General features: G+C 43.1%; 1 protein-coding gene across 1 annotated transcript in view; it reads left to right on the forward strand.

The window, feature by feature from the left end:
- Positions 1 to 23,853, forward strand: part of prex2 (phosphatidylinositol-3,4,5-trisphosphate-dependent Rac exchange factor 2) — a 416,168-nt gene that overhangs the window by 313,678 nt on the left and 78,637 nt on the right. The window contains exons 32-33 of the mRNA XM_078217095.1: positions 19 to 236; positions 15,142 to 15,244. Coding sequence (XP_078073221.1) covers positions 19 to 236; positions 15,142 to 15,244 — 321 coding nt within the window. The remainder of the gene's footprint in view (positions 1 to 18; positions 237 to 15,141; positions 15,245 to 23,853) is intronic.

A 23,853-nucleotide genomic window follows, 5' to 3' on the forward strand; every position in this document is an offset into this window, starting at 1 on the left:
TATTTTTTCAACCCTCAGACACTGAAATTCAACTCAGGCAAGACATGGTGTTTTGCCAAACTCTAGTGGCCACAGTTTGTGCTTTCTCAGAACAGCTATTGGCTGCGTTGCATCAAATGTATGATACCAACAGCGAATATGAAATCGAGACTCAAGAAGCCAGTAGAAAATGGTTGGAACAAATTGCCAATGTAGGAATCCTCTTTAACTTCCAGTCACTGCTCTCTCCTAACCTGGTAAGATGCTGCAATCTACAGAATTTACCACGAAGTTATGTTAGTAATCTAATTGATGGATTTGATTTAAGATGTATCAGGCTTAGAAACAGCACCTACAATTTCAAAACTAAAAACATTATAGGTTGCAGCTGTGATATCAGAACATATTGTATACTAGATAACAATGTTATTGAAAGCAATGTTTAATTCACAAGCGAACAAAATCTCATAGGTCATGTTGTTCTGAAGTTGTATTCTGGATGGTATAGCTGGCAAGAGGAAGAATAAGGATGTCATCTGTGTTAGCAAAAATGTATATGCATGGGCAGCGTGCCACGGTCCTGAATTTTGTGGAAGTAAATTTGTGGAACTTACTGTGCTAGATGTTGCTCTGATTAGTAATATAAAGGAACAGGAGTAGACCATTCTGCCCATTAGATTTGCTCCACTGTTCAATTAGATTATGGCTGACCTACTCCCCAAGTCTATTTTCCTCCTATTGCTCCATGTACCTTGATACTCTTACCTATATAACATTTATTTCAATCTTGAAAATTCCAATTGACTTAGTTTCTTATGACATTGAATGCATTTTTCCATCCTCACTGATCTCTAGTTAAACATTGGGTAATGTGCCTGCGATAATGAATCTATTAATCAACCTATTAATTATTTTACCGACAAGAATCGTTCTTTGCTTCAATCAAATTTCTCTCCCATCTTCAATTAGTACAACATCAGACAAGTGCAACAATTGAGTATATTTATATCATAAAACATGAACAAATGAGTAAATAACAATAATGTTCTTCACATAACTTCCAAACCAACAAAACAGTGTGATGGAATCTCTTGTTTCAAAGCTTGTATTGTGTAGGTCAGATCCTAACTGAGAGAGAAACTGAACCATCAGGTTTCTTGGGAAGCTAAAACTGAAATTGATGTAGAAAGTTTAGGTTTCTAGGGAAACAGAAGCTGGTTGAAATTGGATAAAAAGATACAAGGCCACCGAAACTCAGATCCCAGTGGTGCAGTGCGGTCAGTTGAAAAAAGGTCACTGCCACTGCTTCAGTTATTTTAAGGAAACTGACTACCCAGCACTGGCCATAGAGTGCACATGACAGTTACTGAAGGTATTTCTGGTGAATCCACACCATCAAAACTGTTGTGAACAGAGTTCAGGAGATTCTGGAAAAGTGTGCTATTGTGTTAAGGGCTTGGAGCTGCTATTGGATGGGAATCAGTGGCTAAATGATTGAAGAGAAAGAGTTGGAATTCTACCTGAGGAGGTTCGGAGATTTGAAGGACTTTGTGCTGAAATTGGTGCCAAATATGCTGAAGGGTCTGCCAAGTCAATCTGTGAGATCTGCGATGGGATCTGCTATTTAATGTGTAATTGATCGTTTATACTGAAGGCAGGATGGCTGTTAATTCAAATTTCATTTATGTTGATTTTTGTTTGATTGTTAAAGCAAAAATGAGAAAAACGGAGATTTTGTCCATTGTTTTTCTTGTTGAGGTTATTTGATAAATTTGGTTCTTTTGGTTTGTTGATCTCGATGGGAATCACCATAAGACACAGAAGGAGAAGTAGACCATTCGGTCCATCAAGTCTTCTCCAATATTTAATGATCTGACATGATAATCCTGAACTCCACTCTCCCGCCTTATCCCCACAACTCTTGATTCCCTTGCTGATTAAAAATCTGTCTATTTCAGCCTTGAACAGCTCTCTGCAGTAAAGAATTCCACAGATTCTCTATCCTCAGAGAGAAAAAATTCCTCCTCATCTCTGGCTTAAGTGGGCAACCCCTTACTCTGAGATTATGCCCTCTGGTCCTAGACTCTCACAAGGGGGAGAAAACCTCTCAGCATCTACCCTGTAATGGCTATTCCAGTACGTTACTAATAACTTTCTACTCACACCCCTTTTAATGTGGGAATTGTGCTGATCTGAACAATATCTGTTGCAAGTTCCAAACACAATTTAATATTTTAACAGTTTCTTAAGTGTGCACAAATTAATTTTGAGACTTATTGGATTTGTATAACTAGTGATCATTTGAAAATCAATATCACTTGAAGACGCACGAAACAAAACACCAAAGTTGTGTTTATTCAAAAGTCATTTATCATCTCTGTTCACCGTTGCACATAAATAACACAGCTTGCAGCATCGATATTAATTTAAGTTTGGGACCAGGTTCTAACTGTAGCGAGTTTTAAAAAAATCTTATGACAAGTGAATCGAAGCATCTACAAAGCTCAGGCATAGAAGAACTGCTTTGCTTTTGTTACAAAACAGATATGAGTGTGAAATGCTGGCTGTATTTTTATTTGTTACAGAATATTTGCAATATTTGTAACACCTGTTCAAATAATTTCATCACATCATCTTTGGATTCCCTTTTGCATGTGGAATGGATCCTTGAGGATGTTACTATTAATTGCATAACACTTCGGTAAACATTCAGATTACAAATGCAAGTAGCGAGAAGTTAGCTCAGCTGGATCTGTTGAAGCCTTTTAAACTTATCACAACTATTTAGTGCTGAATATTTATGAGTTGGAGAAGTGTGAAAAGCCTGTACACACGCATTATTTTTCAATATCAATTTCACCAATGCTTTGCTTATTTTTTGTCAGGATTTTGAACCATCATTTCCTTTCCCACTAAACTGGTGCAGTTTAGCCCATTTGCCCCTTGAATCTGCTCCAGCATTCTAAAAATCATAGCTGCACTGATTTTGCCTCTAACTTCATTTGCCTGTCTGACTCTCATAATCCTTGACTTCCTTGTTAATCAAAAATCTGTCAGATTGGCCAGCAGCACTCGAGGGTGTGACTTCCTGAGCCGGAGGAGCTGATGTGCCACTCTCGCCTCATTAAGCTGCTCTCAGCATATTATCACTGCAGGGCAGCCGGCTTCAAAGCTGGCATGGCACCAACTGACTTTTCGCGAGGGCGAGGAATAGAACATAGAACAGTACAGCACAGAACAGGCCCTTCGGCCCACGTTGTTGTGCCGGGCTTTGTCTGAAACCCAGATCAAGCTATTTCCTCCCTATCATCCCGAAGTACTCCATGTGCCTATCCAATAGCTTCTTAAATGTTCCTAAAGTTTCTGACTCCACTATCACTGCAGGCAGTCCATTCCACACCCCAACCACTCTCTGAGTAAAAAACCTACCTCGGACATCCTTCCTATATCTCCCACCATGAACCCTATAGTTATGCCCCCTTGTAATAGCTCCATCCACCCGAGGAAATAGTCTTTGAACGTTCACTCTATCTATCCCCCTCATCATCTTATAAACCTCTATCAAGTCTCCTCTCAACCTCCTCCGCTCCAAAGAGAAAAGCCCAAGTTCCCTCAACCTTTCCTCATAAGACCTACCCTCCAAACCAGGCAGCATCCTGGTAAATCTCCTCTGCACTCTTTCCAGTGTCTCCACATCCTTCTTATAGTGAGGTGACCAGAACTGCACACAATATTCCAAATGTGGTCTCACCAAGGTCCTGTACAGTTGCAGCATAACCCCACGGCTCTTAAACTCAAACCCCCTGTTAATGAACGCCAACACATTATAGGCCTTCTTCACGGCTCTATCCACTTGAGTGGCAACCTTCAGAGATCTGTGGATATGAACCCCAAGATCTCTCTGTTCCTCCACATTCTTCAGAACCCTACCTTTGACCCTGTAATCCACATTTAAATTTGTCCTACCAAAATGAATATTTCTGTCCATAAATTCCATTCTTTATGTCCTGTTCACAAATGGCTTCATGTCCTGTTCACAAATTGTGAGCAGTTTTGGCTACAATACACTTAGTCCCTTCAGCCAAGTAATTATTACAGATTATAAATAGTTGAGGGCCCGGCACTGTGGTACCCCACCAGCTAAAGTTTGTGAACCTGAAATTGACCCGTTTATCCTTCCTCTGTTTTCTGTGAGCCAGTTCTCTATCTATCACAGAATCACAGAATCCCTACAGTGCAGAAGGAGGCCATTTTGCCCATCGAGTCTGCACCAACCACAGTCCCACCCAGGTCCTATCCCCATAACCCCATGCATTTACACTAGCTAGTCCCTCTAACCCTAAGGGGCAATTTAGCACGGCCAATCCACCTAACCCGCACATCTTTTGACTGTGGGAGGAAACCGGAGCACCCGGAGGAAACCCACGCAGACAAGGGGAGAACATGCAGACTCCACACAGACAATATATGTTGGTGGCAATATATGTTAATATATTTCCGCCAACACCATGAGTTCTTACCTTGTGTAATAAAATGTTATCAAATACATTTGAAAATCCAAATATATTACATCTTCTGGTTCCCCTTTTTTTGATTCATTCATGGGACATGGGCATCACTGGTTGGCCAGCATTTATTGCCCATCCCTAGTTGCCCTTGAGAAGGTGGTGGTGAGCTGCCTTCTTGAATCGCTGTAGTCCATGTTCTGTGGGTTGACTCACAATGCCATTAGGGACGGAATTCCAGGATTTTGACCCAGCGGCTGCGAAGGAACGGCGATACATTTCCAAGTCAGGATGGTGAGTGGCTTGGAGGGCAACTTGCAGGTGGTCATAGAGTCATAGACGTTTACCGCATGGAAACAGGCCCTTCAGCCCAACTTGTCCATGCTGCCCTTTTCTTTTGAAACCCCTAAACTAATCCCAATTGCCCGCATTTGGCCCATATCCCTCTATACCCATCGTACCCATGTAACTATCTACATGCTTTTTAAACGATAAAGTTGTACCCACCTCTACTACTACCTCTGGCAGCTAGTCCCAGACACTCAGCACCCTCTGTGTGAAAAAATTGCCCCTCTGGACACTTTTGTATCTCTCCCCTCTCACCGTAAACCTATAGTTTTAGACTCCTCTACCTTCGAATCCCACCATGGCAGATGGTGGAATTTAAAGTCAATAAAAAAATCCAGAATTAAGAATCTAATGATGACCATAAAACCATTGCTGATTGCTGGAAAAATCCATCTGGTTCATGAATGTCCTTTAGGGAAGGAAATCTGTCGTCCTTACCTGGTCTGGCCTATATGTGAGCACAGTAAGAAGTTTAACAACACCAGGTTAAAGTCCAACAGGTTTATTTGGTAGCAAAAGCCACACAAGCTTTCGGAGCTGCAAGCCCCTTCTTCAGGTGAGTGGGAATTCTGTTCACAAACAGAGCATATAAAGACACAAACTCAATTTACATGAATAATGGTTGGAATGCGAATACTTACAACTAATCAAGTCTTTAAGAAACAAAACAGCATGAGTGGAGAGAGCATCAAGACAGCCAGTGAAACTCTGTGGGGGTTACAAATAGTGTGCCATGAACCCAATATCCCGGTTGAGGCCGTCCTCGTGTGTGCGGAACTTGGCTATCAGTTTCTGCTCAGCGACTCTGTGCCGTCGTGTGTCGCGAAGGCTGCCTTGGAGAACGCTTACCCGAATATCAGAGGCCGAATGCCCGTGACCGCTGAAGTGCTCCCCAACAGGAAGAGAACAGTCTTGCCTGGTGATTGTCGAGCGGTGTTCATTCGGCCTCTGATATTCGGGTAAGCGTTCTCCAAGGCGGCCTTCGCGACACACGACGGCGCAGAGTCGCTGAGCAGAAACTGATAGCCAAGTTCCGCACACACGAGGACGGCCTCAACCGGGATATTGGGTTCATGTCCCACTATTTGTAACCCCCACAGAGTTTCACTGGCTGTCTTGTCTGGAGACAATGCACATCTTTTTAGCCTGTCTTGATGCTCTCTCCACTCATGCTGTTTTGTTTCTTAATGACTTGATTAGTTGTAAGTATTCGCATTCCAACCATTATTCATGTAAATTGAGTTTGTGTCTTTATATGCTCTGTTTGTGAACAGAATTCCCACTCACCTGAAGAAGGGGCTTGCAGCTCCGAAAGCTTGTGTGGCTTTTGCTACCAAATAAACCTGTTGGACTTTAACCTGGTGTTGTTAAACTTCTTACTGTGTTTACCCCAGTCCAACGCTGGCATCTCCACATCATGACTATATGTGAGCCACATCAAGGTGGTTAACGCTCAACTGCCGTTGGGCAACTAGGGATGGGCAATAAATGCTGGCCGCCAGCCAGCGATGCCCATGTCCCACAAATAAATAAAACAAAAAAAAGTCTTTTTCCCTTAACCTTGCTTTGAGCTCTGTAATTTTGCTTGCTGATGATTCCCATGTCAAGTCCAATGCTTTGTTTGAACACCTGCTGAAATTTTGCTACAAGTTCTCCAATGTCCACTTGAAAAAAAGGATTTGAGACAAACATAATGATTCGTTCCATTTTGTCTACCTCCTGAAATTGCCTGTTGAATTCCTTTTCCAATTTGTTGAAGTGGTCATGGAATTTGTTAGGATATTGTTGTTTTATTTGACCTGTTGTATTTTCTCCAGATTGGGAAGTGCTCAGTAATTTTGTTCTTTAACTGGGAGGACCACAGGCCCAGTTTCAACTTGAACACATCCCCTGCACTGATCACGTGTGACAAGTCTCTGTGTTTCTCCTGCAGTTCATGGTTCAGTTCATTCAATTTTGCGCTTATGTCCATAAGAAACATTAAGTCCAGCAGCCACACATTACCTGACAGCTCGTTGTACACCTCATTTCTTAAGAAAGGTGACAATTTCAGAGAGCAGATTTAAAGTTCTCGATTTAACCACCTCACCTCACCTGCATGAAAGATTAGTTTACCATAGGTGGCATCAAGCTCATCAAGTAACAATTTGAACAAGCGATGTTGCAGAGCTCTGGCACAAATTGAGTTAACAATCTTGACAACTTGACATACATGTGAAAAGTCAATAACTTTGCTCGCTAGCGCTTGTTGGTGGATAACCCTGTGGTAAAGAAGGGAAATTCAGGATTAATTCTGAAAAGTGCAATAAAAGCCTGCATTGACACCCAACATTGACGATGCACCATCAGTTGTGATTGGAACCAGTTTCTTGATTGGAATGTTTTTCTCAGTCACATACCTTTTAAATTCGTTGGAGACATTCTCACCTCTTGTCCTCTGTTTCCATGGCAAAAAAGTGAGGAAGTCCTCCTTTGTTGTTGTATCTTTTATTTCTCCAATCAGCTGGGCCGTATCCGTCAGGTCTACTGACTCATCAAACTGCAGTGAGAAACATTGATAGCCTGATCAATCTTGGTGTATTTGATGAGACACATCCACTCTTCTGTCTACTGTTAAAGCACCAAGTGGAATGCTGTGTTGATGGCTGTCATAATTTCATTTTTTGTTTTTAAAGTCTTTGAACAAGGTGTCGGCAGCAAACATCATAGCCTCCTTGATAATTCCAACATCAGTGAACAGTTTCTTATGTTTTGCCAGCAGGTGGCTAATGCAAAAAGCAACCTTTTTTACTAGCCTTGCTTTAGCTAGGTTTTGAAAAGAGTGACTGTTGAGCTTGCAACATTCACTTTAACTCCCCAAATTTCACTGTCTAAATGGCATTGTTTGAAGGGAAATTTTCTTGAAATTTTGCATATATCGTCTTGTGATGCCATTCCAAATGACCTCTTTTAATGATCTTCCCTTTGACATTCGTAAAAAGAAATTCACTTTCCCATTCCTTGTGGAAATGGTATGCTTTTGTCCTCTTGGAGGTTGCTGCCTCCTCTTCAACCAGCTTAGTCCATGTTTTGGCATTGGTGCTTCAATGAACTGATTTGCTCATCATCAGGAGAAACTGGAGTTCTGTGCATTTTTGGCGTGGTTTGGTAGTCAGTGAGCTGATGCGTTTATCATCATGAGCAGTATTTTTGCCAGCGATTTGGCAACCAACAATTGACTTTTCGAGACATCAGGATCGACCTGTCAGTCACAGTTGACTATTTGGAGACCACTGGTTTACCTAGTACATTTTCTCTTGGTGATTGTTTAAGTTCCTCCCTTTTTTTTGCCCTTGATTTTCCACTATTCATGGGTTGCTTTTGTGCCTTCTGCCATTAAGACAGATACAAAGGGCTTTATTTTTGCCAAATTGCCATGACTTGGTAACCATTTAAAAATGGTAGTCAGGAGCCATTTGGGTCAATTTCACAATGTTTATTTGGACAGAATAAAGAGGTTTCAAATGTTTGCAGTTTCTACTATTGATACTTCAACGGCTCTGGATGATTAACATTTTTATTTGGCTGCCATAATAAAGAATTTTTTATGAAACTGGAAAGTTTGAATTCTTAAAGCTTTTTTTGCATATCATGCTGTCACTGTAGCGTTCATTGCTTCTATACAGTGTTTGGTGGGTGAAGCCATGGAAGTGTCATAGCTTAGCATGGGGGAATATGAGGGATCATTGGGATTGTTTGGGGCATAGCTCAGCATGAAGAGGCCATAGGAGTACTTTGAGAGGGAGTAGCTTGGAATGGGGGAATGAGAGATCTTGGGGGTGGGTGGGATGTATGAGGTGCCATGGATGAGGCATGGGGAATGTTAGATGAGGTGAGGGCTGGAGGGCCTTTCTGTTTTTATTTTAACTGGGAGAAAGTCTTACAGTACCAAGGTAGGCCTTTTAAATTGTCAGCCTCCACACCTGGTAGGGCCTGTGGTTGCCTTTGAATGTTTTCCCAGATCAGCTGGCCTGACTACAGTCCATATCCACCTCCTGTTCCCCTGCAATGAAAATTACATCCCTGAGGGCACTTTCTCCCAAGGCTCGCTGGGAATATTCCCAACTCCTGCTACTTACCTTGAAGATGCAAATTCAGCCGAAAATACTTGTTCAAAATCGCTACCATTTCCTAAAAAAAATCCACATTTTTAATAATTCACGTTTGCTTTTTTTCTTAATCAAATCATAACCACTTTGCCTTCTGAAGATCAAGAGTGAAGAATATTAAGTGCTTTTAACTTCATGGTTTGCTGTGTATGGTTACTGCAACATACATGGCTACTTACCATGTAGCCAGGATGAGCTACATCTCACTGAGACATCTCCTTGACATGGCGCCAGATTTAAACTGAGGTCTGGAATGCCAGAGAGCACAAACAAGGTTGGAAAATTACAATTATAGACTGAACTTTCAATGTGGTGTCTTTCTTTGTCAGTTTCAAAGAGAGTTTTATATGTTGGATAATTATTGTGGCCTGGGATCCTAAGTAGAAAATACTTGAACCACAGGGATTTCTCCCATTTCAAAATGGAATTGTGATTAGTATTTCATCGAAGCATTTAGCAGTCTATTGGGAGTTCATGAATGGCACTGATTGACAAAAAATTGCATGTAGAATCTGAATCTCTCAGAGTACACACGGTGGAAGCCCATGTGTCAGAATTTTAAAATGGATACATGCTGGTTTCTTCTTTGGCAATAGGCTTTATACTTCCTCTGCCATGAATAAATACATTCTCAAAAAGTAGAACTTTCGGCTGGAAATATTGGCATGCAGAAAGCCATGTGAAATGCAATGACATTTCACCATCCCATCTACTTATGTGTTAATGTTTGTGCAGATATACCATTTACGTTTATTTGTATTTAGGATATGTACTCATGCAACCTGTAACACTGATGGTGGAAGAAAATTAATTAATCATTCAATGCGTGTTTTGCCTTAGCATTTCCTTTTGCATAATGTAAAGATCATTTATGAAATGTAGTCTAATCCTTTGACGTATTTGTTCTTTCATAACATAAATTTATAATTATAAAAAGGGGTTTTTAGAAGGGAGGATTGTCAAGAATGTGGATCAATTGATTCCGCACTTGTCAAGAATAAAGACTATGGACGCGATTCTCCCGAATTAGGACCAAGTGCCCACACTAGTGGGAAAACAAAAGGGTTCCCCCCTGGCATTGGCAGCATCTGTTAGGTGGAATTCACCCAACTGAAAGATGCTAATAAGTTCATTTTGAGCAACCCTTCAGCCAGCCCAGCTGTTCAGAGACCAAGGCATCATTTTCAAAGGGCACCCTGACCTCCGCGCTCAGAAGACAGGCCCTTCCTTCCTCCAAAAAATGAAATGCTGCCCCCTGCCCACCGACACCAGAGGACCAGCCATCTCTCATCAAAGAGGGGCATCCTGCCCCCACTCACAAATAATGGGTTAGCCCCTTCCTCTCACACGCATGCATGAGGGTGACCCGACCCCCACTCGGACAGCCTCACCTCTTTCCCCCCCGCCCCCAGACCGTACCCCCTCAGCCTCCTCCGATTCCCACTCAGACTTCTTCCCCCCTCAGACCCCCACAGTCTCCCTCCCCCCTCAAATTCCCCCCCTTCAGCTCCCCTTCCCCATTCAGACTGAGGGGGGAAGGGGGACTGAGTGGGAGGCCGTGACAGGTAAACCTCATGCCTGTATGGTGTGGAGGGGAGGATGCCTCTCATTGCTGAGGAGTCAGTGGTGCTGCCTGGGCCCTCTGAGTCCAGCAGACCAGGTCCTTGCTTATGAGAACCTGTATGAAAGCCCACCCACTACACATCCGGTGGGCAGGCGGATGAATATCAGGAGGTATTCAAATCAGGCTTGAAGCTTGCTAATGATATGTTAATGACTGAATTCCCGATTGAGGCCGGTGGGGCAGACCGCGAGTATTGCGATGGGTGGCACCAAACCTTTTTTGCTCAGCACCCGATTCTCTGAGCCATCGCAGTGCTTGCCGGGAGCTAATGGGCCACACAGCATGGCCCTCCCAGTTATCAAAATCCACAACAAAGCCTTGGACAACATGGACCACTTTCTATACCTTGGGAGCCTCCAGTCAACAAGGACAGGCATCGACATCGGCGCAATCTTCAGTTGCCTGAGGAAGAGAGTGTTTGAAGACCAGAACCTCAGACCCAGAACCAATTTCATGGTCCGCAGAGCGGTACTGATACCCGCCCTCCTGTATGGCTCATTGCCATGGATTATGTCCAATAGACACCTCAAAACCCTGGAGAAATACAACTAGCACTGTCTCCTCAAGATCTTGCAAATCCATTGGCAGGATAGGCACATGTCTAAATGTTCTTGTTTAGACCAACATCCCCAGTATCGAAGCATAACCCATGCTTGACCAGCTCTGCATCAATGCATACCTGACACGAGACCCCCGAAACAAGTGCTCTGCACAATCAAGCAAGTCCCAGGAGGACAGAGGAAACACTTCAAAGACACCCTTGAAGCTCCCTTTTAAAAGTGAAAAATCCCCACTGACACCTGGGAATTCCTGGCTGAAGACCAGCTGAAGTAGAGGAAAAGCATCTGCGAAGGAGCTCAATACATCCATCACTGAGCGCAAACTGAAGCAAAGTGTCAAGAGTGAAAGGAACATGTGGCAACCTGGGCACCCCACCTACCCCTACTCCAACCAACATCTGCCCACTCCTTCCCCCCCCCCCCCGACAGAGACTGTAGGTTGTACAGTGAACTCCTCAACACCTGAGAACTCATTTTAGTGGAAGCAAGTTTTCCTCGACTCTAAGGGACTGCCTAAGAGACAGATTTATTGGAAAAATGCCAGCATCATTATTAAAGAAGTAGTTGCAGGACATTTGAAATCGTAATGCAATCAGGCAGAGACAACTTTAATGAAGAGGAAATTGAGAATTTTTTTAGGGTTCTTTGAAGATGTAATTTTGGGTAACTATAAGCCGGTTAGCTGAACTTCTGTAGTGGGGAAAATGCTTGAATCTATCATCAAGGAAGAAATAGCGAGACATCTGGATAGAAATTGTCCCATTAGGCAGACGCAGCATGGGTTCATGGAAGACAGATCATGTTTAACTAATTTACTGGAATCCTTTGCTCACTGGAGTATAAAGAGAGATTGTTGGAATCCAGGAACATAGAATCCCTCCAGTGTAGAGGAGGCCATTCGGCTCATCGAGCCTGCACTGAGAACAATCCCACCCAGGCCCTCTCCCCATATTTCTACGTATTTACCCTGCTCACCCCCCTGACACGAAGGGGCAATTTTGCATGGCCAATCAACCTAACCTGCATATCTTTGGACTGTGGGAGGAAACCTGAGCACCCGGAGGAAATCCACGCAGACACGGGAAGAACATGCAAATTCCACACAGACAGTCACCCGAGGCCAGAATTAAACCCAGGTGCCTGGTCCTGTGAGGCAGGAGCGCTAACCACTGTGCCACCATGCCGCCATCAAAGTAGATAGGTAGTAGACATAAGTAATGCTGCACTATATAAATAAACCTATTATCTAGAAAAGTACCAATGTCTAGCTTCTTACTTTACCAACTGGCTTTGGATTGCGCTAACAACAAAGAGTTTGTAAAGGAATATAAATAGGTTAAGTGAGTGGACAAAAAAATTGGTAGATGGAGTATTATATGGGAAAATGTGAGGTTGCTTGCTTTGGCAGGATGAATATCAAAGCAGAATATTATTTAACTCTGAGAGACTGGAGAATAGAGGGATTTGGCACTCCTACATGAATCCTAAAAAATGGTGGCATAACAGGTACAGCAACTAATTAGGAAGGCAACTGGAATATTGTCCTTAGAATCATAAAACCATACAGTACAGAAGAAGGCCATTCTGCCCATCAAGTCTGCACTGACAACAATCCCACCCAGGCCTATCCCCGTAACCCCACATATTTACCCTACTAATCCCCCTGACATCCCCCTAACACTAAGCAGCAATTTAGCATGGCCAGTCAACCTAACACGCACATTTTTGGGTGTGGGAGCAAACTGGAGCACCCGGAGGAAACCCACGGGGAGAACATGCAAACTCTACGCAGGCAGTGACCCAAGCCGGAAATCAAACCCAAGTCCCTGGCGCTGTGAGGCAGCAGTGCTAACCACTGTAGAACTGTAGCACCCGGATGAGGAGGAATTCCTTCTTTTAGAGGGTTGTTGGCCTTTGGAATTCTGTTCCAAAGAGAGCAGTTGAGGCTGGATCATTGAATATATTCCAGGCTGAGTTCAACAGATTTTTGATCTACAGGGCAGTTGAGGGTTATGACTTTAGGCAGGAAAGTGGAGTTAAGGCTGTAATCAAATCAGGCATGATCTTATTGATTGGTGAAGAAGGCTTGATGAACCAAATTGCCTACTCCTCCTAATACTTATGATCTTTTGTAATTCCTCTTATTCTCAGAAAGTTGAGACATGGAACTGGTCAAAGCTTGTCAGAGGAGATAGGCTTTTGCTAGCTACATTTGAATATCAAGGTTTTCTCCATGTTGGAATATAAAGGCTTTCTCCATTGTGTCTTTTATTGCACCATTTACTATCAGCAGAAAGTAGTCTTTAGATTCTGAAATGGCAAGAACTGTTAGCACATATCAACATGTACAATCTGCCCACCAACCTGGATGTCATTAGGAGACTACATATCATGTACCTTGATTGTTTTACAGTTACTTGGAGTGTAGAAGCCTTGAGATGTTGCCGTGAGAAGGTTTTCAATTATGCATTGAATCTCAAGGTTATGCCTAACTGATGTATGGCAATTCTTAAGATGCAATTAAAAAGTTTGAATCTTTTGTGAAGACTTAGCATGGATACATAGTAAATGTGGATAAAGTTAACAGATAACTCCATTTACTTTATAGCAATGGATCTTTAATAATACAATAAAGGTACTAAGAATGACTCTTGTGTAGATAAATGTGTATGGCAGAATAAAATATTTACTGAAAAAGTGCTACAGTAATCCTGCATTAGCTGAGGCCCAAACACAGTAGTAGCAACCTAAAGTAAAGTTTAAGAATGTCTTTGAAGTTGCATCTGCTCTGCCATCTCATGAATAATGTATCATTGAAAAATCTTCAAAACAAGATTTGCTTCTTCTAAAATGTGGGAATGCCTTGGGAAACCAGCAAACAAGATAATTATTGTTTATAATTTACTCGCTAACCTTAAGTTTACACTCCCCCAATGGTGGGCTTTTAGGTTGGGAATGAAGGATTGGGGGTGGGGAGCATTAAATTGCAGGGATGGGATTTTCTCCCGCCAGACAACGATTTTACACTGGGGTCGGCAAGGCCTTGGATGGGCTTAAGTAGCCAATTAATGGCCATATAAGGGCCATTAATCACCCGGCTTCAACTTCTAGGCTGACAGGAACATTGAACATTCATGGGGGAAGGTTGGAGAGAATCAAATTTGGTGGTCGTTTGGTGGGTGGGGTGTCTCCAACAGAAGCCCACTTCTGACTGGGGGACCTCTCCCCTTAAGACCTGGTGACCTCCGGATGTCCCTTCCCTACCCCTCCAACTTCTCCCCCGAGACCCCCCAGGCCTTCACTAACCTCTCTGTCCTCGGCCCCCTCACACTTATTTTGTCCTCTGACTCTGGCACTTAGGCTCAGGCAGGTTGGTGTTGTTTTTCTTCTCTCCACTGCAGCACTCTTACTGCAGGGATGGGATAGCTACTGGCTAATCAGATTGGCAAGCAGCCTCTCTAAGGCAGGACTTCCTCCAAAATGAAGGTGGAAGTCCCATCTATAGCCAATCAACGCTTATTAGAGCATGAATTGACTGCGAGGCAGCTGGAGTCAACAGAGATGTGTTCCCTGCCAACTCTTCTGATAGCGGGAGGCAATACGCCAACCAGAAAAATTCAGGTCATTGAGGCAGAAACAAGCAGAACAAAGTCAAGTGATTCTTCAGAGGCAGCTAACAGCAAACAAGGACTGAGATTGAAGATAACTGTGCGATTCTTTACATTTTATAAGAAAAAGTCACTCAAAATTACAGCAGTCATTCAGAATATTCCCTGTCATGACCTTATAATTTTTCTTTGTTTTTAACAATATCCTGGTATATTTAATCAAAAACCTGTGTCAAATCTACTTCATTTCAGTTAATGCAACTGTAATTCATGCAAGTACATTTTGAATTGTGGTACATTAAGTGGATATCCAATTCTACCCAATCCCATGTTGAATCTCTAATTTCTTTGTTTGCTACAATCTTCTAGATGGATGAACAGGCTATGTTGGAAGATACTCTGGTTGCCTTGTCTGACTTGGAAAAGGTTACATTCTATTTACAACAGTCTGAAGAAGAACTATTGGTAGCAAGTAAGACATTTTCTTTCCAAAGTGTATTCTTAAATGTGAATTATGTAGAAATATTGTAAGAGGCCAGCTAGAATAACAATACATGACTCTGAAGTCCCATTATTCAATCAGAAACAGTGGAAGGTTTTAACAGATTACTTTGTTGAAATAGATAGTTAAAAACATGCATTTCATTTAACTTATGAATCAAACTATAAATACAAATAATCGATGCTTAAAAACTGAAATTTACTAACTTTCTCTGAATTCCACAATATGTAGAGAACATCTTGGTGATAATTCTGCCATATAAGACAGGGGCAGCAGACACATGGGAACATCTTCACCTGAAAGTTTCCCTCTAAGCCACTCACCATCCTTACTTGGAACTATATCACTGTTCCTTCACTGTCGCTGGGTCAATATCCTGGAACTCAACTCGTTAAAAGCACTGTGGGAGTACCTACACCATAGGGACTGCAGCAGTTTAAGAATGATATGGAGATATCGACGTTGGACTGGGGTAAGCACAGTAAGAAGTCTCACAACACCAGGTTAAAGTCCAACTGGTTTATTTGGCAGCACAAGCTTTCGGAGTCTCGCTCCTTCTTCAGGTGAGTGAGGAGTTGTGTTCACAAACAGGGCATGTACAGACAACCTCAATTTACAAGATAATAGTTGGAATGCGAGTCTTTACAGGTAATCAAGTCTTAAAGGTACAGACAATGTGAGTGGAGAGAGGGCCAAGCACAGGTTAAAGAGATGTGTATTGTCTCCAGCCAGGACAATTAGGCAGGCAAGTCATGGGGTTTACAGATAGTGTGACATGAACCCACGATCCCGGTTGAGGCCGTCCTCGTGTGCGGAACTTGGCTATCAGTCTCTGCTCAGTGACTCTGCATTGTTGTGTGCTGTGAAGGCTGCCTTGGAGAAAGCTTACCCGAAGATCAGAGGCTGAATGCTCGTGACTGCTGAAGTGTTCCCCACAGGAAGAGAACACTCCTGCCTGGTGATTGTCGAGCGGTGTTCATTCATCCATTGTTGCAGCTTCTGCATGGTCTCGCCGATGTACCATGCCTTGGGACATCCTTTCCTGCAGAGTATCAGGTAGACAACGTTAGCCGAGTTGCAAGAGTATGTACTGTGTACAGTGTTCTCTTCCAGTCGGGGAACATTTCAGCAGTCACGGGCATTCAGCCTCTGATCTCCAAGGCGGCCTTCACGACACACGACAATGCAGAATTGCTGAGCAGAAATTGATGGCCAAGTTCCGCACACATGAGGACGGCCTCAACCGCGATCTTGGGTACATGTCACACTATCTGTAACCCCCACGACTTGCCTGGGCTTATATCTCACTAACTGTCCAGGCTGGAGACAATACACATCTCTTTAACCTGTGCTTGGCCCTCTCTCCATTCACATTGTCTGTACCTTTAAGACTTGATTACCTGTAAAGACTAGCATTCCAACCATTATCTTGTAAATTGAGTTTGTGTCTGTATATGCCCTGTTTGTGAACACAACTCCCACTCACCTGAAGAAGGAGCGAGACTCCGAAAGCATGTGCTACCAAATAAACCTATTGGATTTTAACCTGGTGTTGTGAGACTTCTTACTGCAGTTTAAGAAGGCAGCTCACCACCACCTTCTCAAGGGAAATTCAGGATGGATAATAAATGATGGCCTACTGGTGATGCCCACATCTGAGAATTTTAAAAAATTGTCCAGTCTCTAAGGCCGCAGTCAATCTGCACTTACAAATCTCAGAGTAGTATCTCTTGTATGCATTGACAGACTGGAGATCTATTGCTGATTGGATGCAATTGTAGAATACATATCATGACAGCACAATAGCCTTCCAGAATGGAGATGATTGAATTATTCCCTATCAATCATGCCTGGATACTGTACTGCTCTACGTGACTAAGATTGAGTTTATGCATACTATTATTTCACAGGCACAATAACTTCATTGCAGTGTTAATGTAAGCCTACTTGTGACTAATAAATAAATAAACTTATAAAACTTTATTCAACTATCCTGCACACACTACATTTTGTTGGAAAAATCACCCTGCTTTTATTGGGAGAAATTGTTGCTATTTCTATCATGAGCTCTGCTTTATGCTGTTCATATTCTTTTCAAATGGAATCTGCAGATAGCCTTTGTTTGATTTGATTTGATTTATTATTGTCACATGTATTAGTATACAGTGAAAAGTATTGCTTCTTACGCGCTATACAGACAGAGCATACCGTACATAGAAAAGGAAATGAGAGTGCAGAATGTAGTGTTACAGTCATAGCTATCGTGTAGGGAAAGATCAACTTAATGCGAGGTAGGTCCATTCAAAAGTCTGATGGCAGCAGAGAAGAAGCTGTTCTTGAGTCGGTTGATATGTGACCTCAGACTTTTGTATCTTTTTCCCAACAGAAGAAGGTGGGAGAGAGAATCTCCTGGGTGCATGGAGCCCTTAATTATGTTGGTTGCTTTGCCAAGGCAGCAGGAAGTGTAGACAGAGTCGGTGGATGGGAGGCTGGTTTGCATGATGGATTGGGCTACATTCACGACCTTTTGTAGTTTCTTGCTGTCTTGGGCAGAGCAGGAGCCATACCAAGCTGTGATACAACCAGAAAGAATACTTTCTATGGTGCATCTATAAAAGTTGGTGAGAGTCGTAACTGACATGCCAAATTTCCTTAGTCTTCTGAGAAAGTAGAGGCATTGGTGTGCTTTATTAACTATAGTTGGTGATCTGGACACCTAAAAACTTGAAGCTCTCGACCATTTCTACTTCATCCCTGTTGATGTAGACAGGAACATGTTCTCCACTTCGCTACGATTTGTAGTTTGCTGTGTAAACAATCTATCTTTGCTATAGAACAAACTGTGTTATATCCTGCCGTAAGTCCCATTCTGCCTAAAGATTACTGGCTGACAAAGTACAGCTCATTAGTTGACTCTGGTGTCTATATACACTTTGATAATTAGGATGTTACACTGAAACCTGCTCCAAATTAGTACTCTCTGTGCATCTGTAGATGCATCCACGGAGCCTCACTCACTGGTACTTAATTATTAATGATATAAGCGAGTTGGTGAAATAATCCATTTTCTCCCAATGTTCAAAAGCATTGAGACTTCTGTTTGAGGTCCAGTACATTTTTCTCAAGTCCTAATGTAAATTCAAACCAATGACTTGCATCTCCTTTAATTCAGCGTGGTCAAAAGGCCAATTGGGCACTTACTCCTGAGTGTACTGCCACTTCTGCTTTTATGTTCGTCCTAAACTGTTTTGTACTGATGTGAAAGTGACCTCATTGAAGCCCTTTAAAAATATTTTTTATTACCTGCTTAAATTTTTATTACTGAATACTAGGTGCGAAATATTCTATATTATTGCAGTACAAAACAAATATACTTCCTGTTAAACTGAGTTATTATATGTTGTCGTATAAATGGGACCTACTTAAACTTAAATCTTGCCTAATCTAAACAGAGTATGTTCTAATTTACTCTATTTGGGTACAGGTTTTGCAGTTTATTACAGAATTTAGCTATAAATGCATGATATATATAAAAAAGAGACAACAGCAAATATAATCAACCCCATTGCCTCGTAAATTGAGACAAACTCTGAGAAATCAAGACATCTGGTCTAAAAGTCAAGAATTGCTTTTTTTTCAAACACAAACCAAATATAGATTGACACTTGGCTTAACCTCATTCGTGGTTTATTGAACCCCTGACAGATCAGAGCCATTTACCAAAACGATATACTGCTTAACAAAAACAGTTTTAAAAGCCCTATTTGTAATGGCCACACATGTTAAGGAAGGTTCTGCCCTTCCGCCAAAAAAGAATGGTACAGCACAGAAGGAGGCCATTTAGTTCATCATACCTATACTAACTCTTCAGTAGAGCTATCCAATTGGTTGCATTCCCCTACACTTTCCTCCTGGTCCTGTAAATTTCTTTACTGTCGAGTATATCTACAGTTTCCTTTCTAAGGGTCCTAGTGTATATGCACCCATCACTCTTTCAAGAAGTACTTTCCAGATCATAATCATAATACATGATAGAAAATTAATGGAAAGATGTGCTGATGGGGGTTAGATAAAATAATGTGGGAGTTGGCTTCTGCGGTGTAAGTAGAAATGCAACCCTGAGCAGTGGAATCCAATTTATGCTTTCGAATTCAAGCTTCTAATATAATTTGACGGATTATTTTCCATGGCATTTATTTGCCATGTTTAATTCATTTTTTGAACAGCAGATAGGAATGTCAACTTAAAAAAAACAATCTTTGACAATGGGGAAAGACAGAATATGTTTTCCTTCACTCTAATATTCCGAGACTACAAATGAATATCTCTCTGGCAGTTACAGAAACATTTTGTTCTGAATTATTAACTTCATTTCACAAGCACAAAAATGTAGATATTAGCAATAAAACTGCAATGAAAACAGTTTAAACTGAAAAATAACTTGCAACACAAAACTGGACCCGGTGAGATGGACCCAAATTAATTTTTATGTTCCTGTGTAACACTCCATTTCCAAAGATTAGCAAGTCCAAATAAAATACCAACCACCTGAAAAGATTAGGGTAATGAAAATGACCAAAATTAGGTGCCAGAAATAGAAGGTTAATTTTGCATATTGCATGACTCACATGTGCCACAATAGAAAGCATGAAATAAAAGGACAAAACAGTTGCTCAAAACCTGTATTGCTCCTAATCACTCGTTGGAGGTGAAAATTGGCTGCCATACTATTCTGTTTGGTCTACTTTATGACTACGTAACCAATAACAGTGTCATGAATCACACAAACGGTGAAATCTTGCTGCTGTTTATACCGGCGGGATCTTATGGTCCCATTGATAGCACATCCCTGTCATGAGTTTCCCAGCAGCAAGAAGTACAATCAACAGGAAACCCCATTGACAATGGCGGGACCAAAATATTCCACTGCCAGCATGAAAAACGACACAGAGGGGGAGGAAAACCTTGCCCAGTGTGTACAAAAGGTGGTCTGCATCATTCCATCATATATTGATTGACCTTTTGTTGATAAAGTGAAGATCAGCACCACATTCTGAGCAACTCACTACATCTCTTCCATTCCAGCTGTCCACATCAACTGTCCCTGCGAACAGATCCTAACACCAGTCTCAAATGGTATTTCCTCGCATCACGTTCTCAACAGACATTTCCTACTCCTTCTAAAAGCTGAATTAGTATGTGCCTCATTCTGATTTAACATATTGTTGATGAGGTAACAATTTTAACATGTTCCCTGGACTAAATATGTCTTCGACAGCAATCACTGAGAGACAAAATCACCGGTTGTGCTTGGGCGTACAATCACCATGTTCACCCTGCTGCTGATCATAATGATGTGGAGATGCCGGCGTTGGACTGGGGTAAACACAGCAAGGAGTCTAACAACACCAGGTTAAAGTCCAACAGGTTTATTTGGTAGCAAGCGCCACTAGCTTTTGGAGCGCTGCTCCTTCGTCAGGTGAGTGGGAGATCTGCTAACAAACAGCAAACAGGGCATATAAAGACACAAACTCAATTTACAGAATAATGAATAATGATTGGAATGTGAGTCTTTACAGCTAATCAAGTCTTAAAGGTACAGACAATGTGAGTGGAGAGAGCATTAGCACAGGTTAAAGAGATGTGTATTGTCTCCAGACAGGACAGCCAGTGAGAATTTGCAAGTCCAAGCAAGTTGTGGGGGTTACAGATAGTGTGACATGAACCCAAGATCCCGTTGAGGCCGTCCTCATATGTGCGGGTGTTCTTCTCCGGAGAAGCTACAACATCTTCTCCGGAGCCTTCAGCATGTCATTGATGAAGACGAACATCTCGCCAAGGCCATCCCCACACCCCCACTTCTTGCCTTCAAACTACCGCACAACCTCAAACAGACCATTGTCCACAGCAAACTACCCAGCCTTCAGGAGAACAGTGACCACGACACCACACAACCCTGCCACAGCAACCGCTGCAAGATGTGCCGGATCATCGACACGGATGCCATCATCTCACGCGAGAACACCATCCACCAGGTACACGGTACCTACTCTTGCAACTCGGCCAACATTGTCAACCTGATATCCTGCAGGAAAGGATGTCCCGAGGCATGGTACATTGGGGAAACCATACAGACGCTACGACAACGGATGAATGAACACCGCTCGACAATCACCAGGCAAGACTGTTCTCTTCCTGTTGGGGAGCACTTCAGCGGTCACGGGCATTCGGCCTCTGATATTCGGGTAAGCGTTCTCCAAGGCGGCCTTCACGACGCACGACAGCGCAGAGTCGCTGAGCAGAGACTGATAGCCAGGTTCCGCACACATGAGGATGGCCTCAACCGGGATCTTGGGTTCACGTCACACTATCTGTAACCCCCACAACTTGCCTGGACTTGCAAAATCTCACTCGCTGTCCTGTCTGGAGACAATACACATCTCTTTAACCTGTGCTTAATGCTCTCTCCACTCACATTGTCTCTACCTTTATAACTTGATTAGCTGTAAAGACTCGCATTCCAATCATTATTCATTATTCTGTAAATTGAGTTTGTGGCTTTATATGCCCTGTTTGTTAGCAGATCTCCCACTCACCTGACGAAGGAGCAGTGCTCCAAAAGCTAGTGGCGCTTGCTACCAAATAAACCTGTTGGACTTTAACCTGGTGTTGTTAGACTCCTTGCTGATCATAATAACATGATGGCAGTCAATAACAATAACGCTATACACCCAGGCCGGGATTCTTCCAAAAAAATTCTGAGAGTCAAATTCGTAGGAAAACTGGAGTAAATCACACTTTTTTTTCAGTGGGAGTTCAGCCTACAATCTCCCACACTGCAATGCAGAAGCCACTAGTGTGATTGTCATTAGATTTCAGGGGGCAGGGCCTATTCCCACCTGGGGGCTGACAGTTCAGGGCCTCAGGGGCCCCGAACTGTTATCCTCCCGATCGCTGGCCAGCCTGGGACCCCCGCAGGGCTACCAGCCCAACTCCCCCAGGGCCCAATCGCGGCTCCCCCGTCCATTAGCGGGCCAGCCACAAACCCCCTCTGCCTACTCCCACCACCCCCAGCTGTGACAATCCCGCCCACCCGTCCTCCCATCAGACCCCTCCCCCGAGAGCCAGACCACCCCAGCTGACCACTCCCCCCCCGCCCGCCCCGATCGCTGGCCCTCTCCAGCCCCCAATGATTGTTCCGCCTAGATCCCACCCCCAACAGGCCCTGCGCCCCTAGGCCCTGCCCCATGCCTGATGGGAAGTGCCAAGGTGCCCCCGGGGCATGGGCACTTTGCACCTTGGGCAGTGCCGGGGGCAAATGCTGGCACTGCCAGGGTGCCCATGCCCAGGGGCATCATCCCCCACAGTCCGACCCCAAGGGGGGCCCCAATTTCCCTCTCTTCACTGCAGTGGGGCCAGCCCACTAGTTCCCCGAAAGTGGGGATCTAGTGTGAACCCTGCTGGAGTAAAGTACTCCTGGCGGGGTGGGAGATGGGAGTGGGCACGGAGAATTCAGTCCCGGGTCTCTAATCACATTTAAATTACATTAAAATTAAATTAAAATAACTTACCTGGTGTTCCCACCGGTTTCCAGCGCGAATCAGACGGCGCTGGGAAATGTGCATGTAGCGGGAATGCATGCGTGAATCCCGCAAATCGGCCAACTCACGTTTCTCCCGGTCCGCCGCGCCGATGGGAGAATTGTCCCCCTTGTGTGATAGAGGATCAGCCCAACATGCCAGGTCTGTGCTTGTAACCTGAATACAACTTCAAAGTAAACTTACCTAGATTTGCTAAGACAGGTGTCACTATCAGGCAATGAGTTTCATGCAATATAAATGCAGTTTTATACTTAAATTTGAATCTTTTGTCCCTGTTTCACAATAGCACTTTCCATGCACTTGTAAGAATCCTCCCTCAGTATTGTCACACATTCCTCTCAGTCCTGATTTGGAAATACAATGCTCTGTTTACTATGATCTGTGATACATTCAGGGAAGAGCAAAACCTAGAAGCCTTTGAAAGGTGCGTTATGAATGCCTACCAAAAATCATGGATAACATTTAAATTTACATAGAAACTAGAAGAAGGAGTAGGCCATTCGGCACTTCAAGTCTGCTCCGCCATTCATTTTGATCGTGGCTGATCATCGAATTCAATATCTTGATCCCCCCCTTCCTCCCATATCCCTTGATCCCTTTAGCCCCAAGAGCTACATCTAATTTCTTCTTGAAATCAGACATTATTTTGGCCTCAATTACTTTCTGTGGTAGTGAATTCCACACATTCACCACCCTCTGGGTGAAGAAGTTTCTCCTCACCTCAGTTCTAAAAGGTTTACCCCTTATCCTCAAACTATGACCCCTAGTTCTGGACTGCCCCACCATTGGAAATATTCTTTCTGAGTCTACTCTGTCTATCCCTATTCGAATTTTATAAGTTTCTATGAGATCCCCCTCACTCTTCTAAACTCCAGTGAATATAAGCCTAACCGACTCGGTCTCTCCTCATATGACAGACCTGCCATCCGAGGAATCAGCCTGGTAAACCTTCGCTGTACTCCCTCTATAGCAAGGACA

Source organism: Mustelus asterias, chromosome 7 (assembly GCF_964213995.1).
Source record: "Mustelus asterias chromosome 7, sMusAst1.hap1.1, whole genome shotgun sequence".
NCBI classification, from domain to species: Eukaryota; Metazoa; Chordata; class Chondrichthyes; order Carcharhiniformes; family Triakidae; genus Mustelus; species Mustelus asterias.